The 5,255-nt window shown below is 43.7% G+C and overlaps 1 protein-coding gene across 1 annotated transcript; it reads left to right on the forward strand.

Annotated features, from left to right (window-relative positions):
• The first annotated feature begins 3,550 nt into the window (after window positions 1–3,550).
• Window positions 3,551–5,033, forward strand: NHLRC1 (NHL repeat containing E3 ubiquitin protein ligase 1). The gene has a single exon (XM_081919266.1). The coding sequence runs from the start codon at window positions 3,735–3,737 to the stop codon at window positions 4,935–4,937; it is 1,203 nt and encodes a 400-aa protein (XP_081775392.1). The 5' UTR covers window positions 3,551–3,734; the 3' UTR covers window positions 4,938–5,033.
• The last annotated feature ends 222 nt before the right edge of the window (window positions 5,034–5,255 follow it).

Consider the following 5,255-nt stretch of genomic DNA (forward strand, 5'->3'; position numbering starts at 1 on the left):
TGTTTTGCCTTCTGAATTATTTCACTATAAATACAGTTTTGTAAAGTTGCCAACCTCAACCTTTTTCTATCTAGTCCTCAAATAATGCAAAGAGGCAGTCTCCTTAGCCATATAAATGCTCATCAGCAGACATGTATAGGGTTGCTATATTCAGAGAGATGTATTGTTATGTAATTGCCAGCTTTCCAGTTTTAGGAGATCCTTTCACAAGGTCTGCTTCAATTTAAGGAAAGGATACTGGTGACATACTGGAGTTAAGAGTTGTTGCTGTTGTTTTTTGTACCATTTTTTATTTACAAATGTACAGGTTGAGCAGGAGGAAGCAAGCACACACCCAGATAGATTGTACTACTTTTGTGACAGCATCAGTTCATCCCTAATATTTGAGAAATTCCTAGCCCCACATGTCACCACCAAAATCAGCAATACTGAAGGTAAATTATCAGCAAAGCAGTGGAAAACTTTATACTCATATGATTTCTGTAGGTTACAATGGAGACAGCTTCAAGCTGACAATTTCAGGGTACAGTCTAGGCGTAGTGAACACATCCTAGTGGAAGCTGCTTCACACTTTATGTCGAACAAAATAAAAAAAAATCCTTCCAGTAGCACCTTAGAGACCAACTAAGTTTGTTATTGGTATGAGCTTTCGTGTGCATGCACACTTCTTCAGATACATACTTTATATGGCATTCATACCTGCTATGAGTACATGAGCATTTCCTACAGCAAACATGTGTAATGTGTAAGGGTAGACAGAGTTCTGTTTGTTTGAAACCTTTTTACACCACTCTTCAGTAAAAATAAACCTCCCAGTACAGCAGACATAAGCTTAATCATAAAAAGTAGCTCCTTCCCACAGAATTACAATGGAAAGCACCTGATACAAAAGGAGAAATGGATGAGGAGTAAAGGGTGGGAGGGGGGAAGAGTCAACAAAGTCAGACACCAGCTCCTAAAGTTACAACATTATTACAATGACCAGCTGGTTAAGAGAGTGTAGGAGCCAAACGGAGCTGGCCTCTCAGTAGAGCCGCTTGACAACACAGTGAGCATTTTCAGGGGAACAGCAGCAAATCAAGGCTTCCTGGTGTGTATGTCTGCTCCTCTTACTGTACTTTCACTAAGGTTTCCTGAAATAGTTTAGCCATAGGAAACATGAAAGCCATATAAAAGTGTGAAGCGCTTCTGATTCAGAAACCTTGAATGGATCAAATCACATGAGGTATATAGCCACTCCTCCTTTGCCTCACTGAGTTATCGCTTAAACCAGGCGTTCCCAGTTTATTTGGCGCCCACTACCCGCTTGATTCTGTAAACTCATCCCCATTGCCCCCTACCCTATAAAAAGCATTATTCAGACCCTGTAAGGATCCCACTAGGAAGATAATAACACAATGAACTTCAAAAAAGTGACAATTAATTGCAGCATTGGATTCAGAATCCAGTTAAAACTAAAATTGGTTAACTTGATCCAGTGATACTAGCTATTCAAAGTCTGATAGTCTAGGGTTGCCACACATCTGGACATATCCAGAATACCACATTTGTCAGTAGTGTCCTTGCGGAAATCAGTCAAATGTCTGGGAAAATTCGGATGTATGTCAGCAGTGCTGTTCTTGCTTCGGCACCTTCCCACTGTCCCCTTTCCTCTTAGCGGCCTCCTTTGGGAACCACTGGCTTAAACCAATAGAACAGGGCAGTGTAGGCATTATTAGTTCAGTTGCCAGAATGGCTGGTGTCATTCATTACCTGAATTGCCTTGTGTCTATATGAACCCTTCTGATTCAGCTGTTCCCTCTGCTTCTGCCATTCCATACCTTTATTACAAGTGTCTTTTCCATACTGTGAAGAAAACCCTGCAGCTGAGGAAACAGCTGCTGCCACAAGAGCCCTTTCTTTTGCTTGGGGAGGGGGAACTGAGAGGGACCAGCCAGGAGAAGCAGCTGGTAGCACGTGTAACAAGAGAGCACTTTCCCCCCTCTGTATTCCATCCGGGTGCTTTTCTACTGGAAAGTGGAGAAGCATTCTGTCAAGGGCAGGATGGTGTTCATGCTATTTTCTTTTTTAAACAGTTTGAATGTTCACAAGAGCGGAAAAAAGGCTGTCTGTCATTTGAAAACAGTGCCAAACAGGCCTGGGATGGTCACTTGGCTTGAATGAGAAACTAAGTTGAGATTTAGTCAAGAATGGCAACTTAAATGAGGCAGGGCAGGACTTCCTTTAGAAAAAGAACAGTTGATTGGTAAACCGTTATTCACTCAACCCCACTATGAAGGTCCCTTGGAAAGCATGGAAATAGTATTTTTGTCCATGGGAAAGGGGTGGGAATTTAAGGTGCCACAGGCATGGCTAGGGTTCTTCTGTACAACCTCCCAAAAGCTTTGTTAAAACACACACAGAGACACACACAGGAGGCTCTGTTTTTTTTAATCAATTAAAATATATCTGAAGCGATCCAGAACATGTCACGCTGCACTCACACCCACACAAATATTCTGTCTGCTATGCAACGGTTAAAAGAAGAGAATAATAATAATAATAATAATAATAATAATAATAATAATAATAATAATAATTTATTTGTACCCTCCCATCTGGCTGGGTTTCCCCAAGCACTCTGAACGGCTCCCAACAGAAAATAATAATAATAATAATAATAATAATAATAATAATAATAATAATAATAATAATAATGTGATAAAACATCAAACATTAACAATTTCCCTAAACAGGGCTGCTTTTAGATGTCTTCTAAAAGTCAGTTGTTTATTTCCTTGACATCTGATGGGAGGGAGTTCCACAGGGCAGGAGCCACTACCAAAAAGGCCCTCTGCCTGGTTTCCTGTAACCTCATTTCTTGCAGTGAGGGAACCGCCAGAAGGCCCTTAGCGCTGTACCTCAGTGTCCGGGCTGAACAATAGGAGCCACTCCATGGGGATGGGAGGAGAATGAAGTCAGGAGGACAAAATGGGGCAGCGACTGGGGGAGAGGAAGCACCAGCAGCAGGAAAAAGAGGACAGAGTTACATATAAGTAGATCTAGAAGAAAGTGAGACAGCAAATTTGCAAAATAAATAGGAGTCAGCCGCAAGGGCAGCCTTAGGTCAATGGTGTACCTGATCTCTCTCTAAATAATTAATAATCCCTATTTTTTAAGAAAACACTACCAAAATGGTTGGCTTTGGTTATACCTGAGGGCAGAGTCTCTTGTAAATTTATAAATGTTTCTCATGCTGAAGTCTAGAAGACAGCCTTTGAAACCAATTTTACACCCTGCCTTTGCCCCCACCATTTATTTGTTTTAGTGGATTTTAATTGAACAGTGATCCTTGAGAAGTGGAATGGTACAGTAAACCCAAACATACTGGATTCAATTTATACGGGTAAAGATGGGCACCTTACCAGTATTCAGGTTCATATTGCAATTGAATCAGGAGCATACGTATTTATTCCCATTTTCACGCAAGCTAAAAATAAACACTGGAAAGAGAAGGTGAAAATACGTGAATGGCAGGTGCCCTTGCGAATCTGCTGTTTATCATAAAGCTTCCTCAAGGGGGCAGCAAACTACAACCAACGCTGCCATTGCGGAATATCGCTGTGGAGTTCACTGCACTCACTCTGCACGAAGGCCTCTCTCTCTGATGTAAGAGGGTCTTGTGACTGCACCCACGTGACCAGATGGCATAGGGCACCACCAGCAGAGCAACAATCCTCTTAAGAGTTGCACAAATGTCTGCCAAGGCCGGTGACGGCATGCAGACCACGACAGAGCTGCTCGACCAGACAGAGAACAGTCTGCTCGAATGCAAAGTGTGCTTTGAAAAATACAACCAGCAGAAAAAGCGCCGGCCAAGGAACTTGCCATGCGGACATGTCATGTGCCTGGAGTGTGTCACATCACTGGCCCATCCCCGGAGTTTAAAGCTGGAGTGCCCTTTCTGCCGCAGGGCTTGCAAATCTTCCGAGACCAGCGACTGCTTGCCGTTGTTGCACCTGATGGAGATCTTGAGCTCTTCATCCATCAGTGTTCCGGTTTCAGGAAGGACCGTTGTAGCAGCTGAGGATGTGGCGACGCCAGCATCTCAGGTCTTAACATTTCACCTGTCTTTCGGAGGTTGGGGGACCCTGGTCAACCCAACAGGGATTGCTATGTGCCAGAGGTCTGCCTGCCTAGCGGTGGCTCACGACGGCAAGAAGAGGATTAAGCTGTTCAGTTTCAACGGGCGCGTCATACAGCAGTTTGGAGAAAGAGGGCAGGCGGGAAATGACATCAGGTACCCGACCGATGTCACCATCACGCTGGACGGCCATATCGCAGTCACGGACAGCGGGGATCGTTCTGTCAAAGTGTTCGACTTCAACGGCAGGGGAAAGCTGGTTATCTCCGAGTCCTTCGGTTTACCTTGGGGTCTGGATACCACGCCTCAGAACGATGTGATCATGACCGATTCGGTGGCAGGTGCTCTGTATCGCTTGACAGCCGACTTTAAGCAGGGGGAATTAAAGGGGGTGGAAAAACTCTGCTCTAATTTGTGTGACCCGAGGAAAGTGGCCGTTTCTCAGGCCTCTGGGGCCATTGCTGTCATAGAGCATTCAATGGCGAAAGGACCAAGCTGCGGATGCACCATGCTGAAAGTATTCGCTGCAGACATGCAGCTCATAAGCCAGGTGGACACTTTTGGCCTCAATCTAGTATTTCCTTCCAAAATATATGCCAGTGATGTGACCTTCAGCAGGGAAGGTCAAGTAATAGTAACCGATGGCTATAACCAAGCAGTCTTCTGCCTTGGAAAACCTGAAGAGTTCCCTATGTGTAAACCTATTGTTACCCAGGGTCTTTCTTACCCTTTGGCATTAGCTTTCACACCAGACAGTTCTCTGATTGTATTGGATGGTGGAGATCATTCTTTAAAAGTATTCACAGCTAGCTGAAATATGGGGGGGGGGGGTTGCTTTCACATTGCCTGATTCAGTTCACAGCTTAACAGAGACTATGTGGAAGCTCTTTGTGCCTAACACCCCAACTTCAGGAAGACCACAATTTGAATAAGGAATGGGGGAAATTTATAATTCATCTTAAAAGCCATTGTAAACAGTTAAAATCGTTAGTAGGATTGGAATAACGTTTGTAGTTTAATGGTGAATTTTGAACACAACGGAGAGGTAAAAGATTTGGATCATTATAAAAGATGCAGGAGGAAATGATTAACAATAAGACCCACAAAGGGGAGGAGGGAAGTCCAGGAGATT

Source organism: Podarcis melisellensis (genome assembly GCF_964234715.1).
Source record: "Podarcis melisellensis genome assembly, chromosome: 7".
Classification (NCBI taxonomy): domain Eukaryota; kingdom Metazoa; phylum Chordata; class Lepidosauria; order Squamata; family Lacertidae; genus Podarcis; species Podarcis melisellensis.

Excerpts from the sequence above, each read along its gene's own strand:
- NHLRC1 (XM_081919266.1), top strand. The coding sequence starts at position 3,735 with ATGTCTGCCAAGGCCGGTGACGGCATGCAGACCACGACAGAGCTGCTC.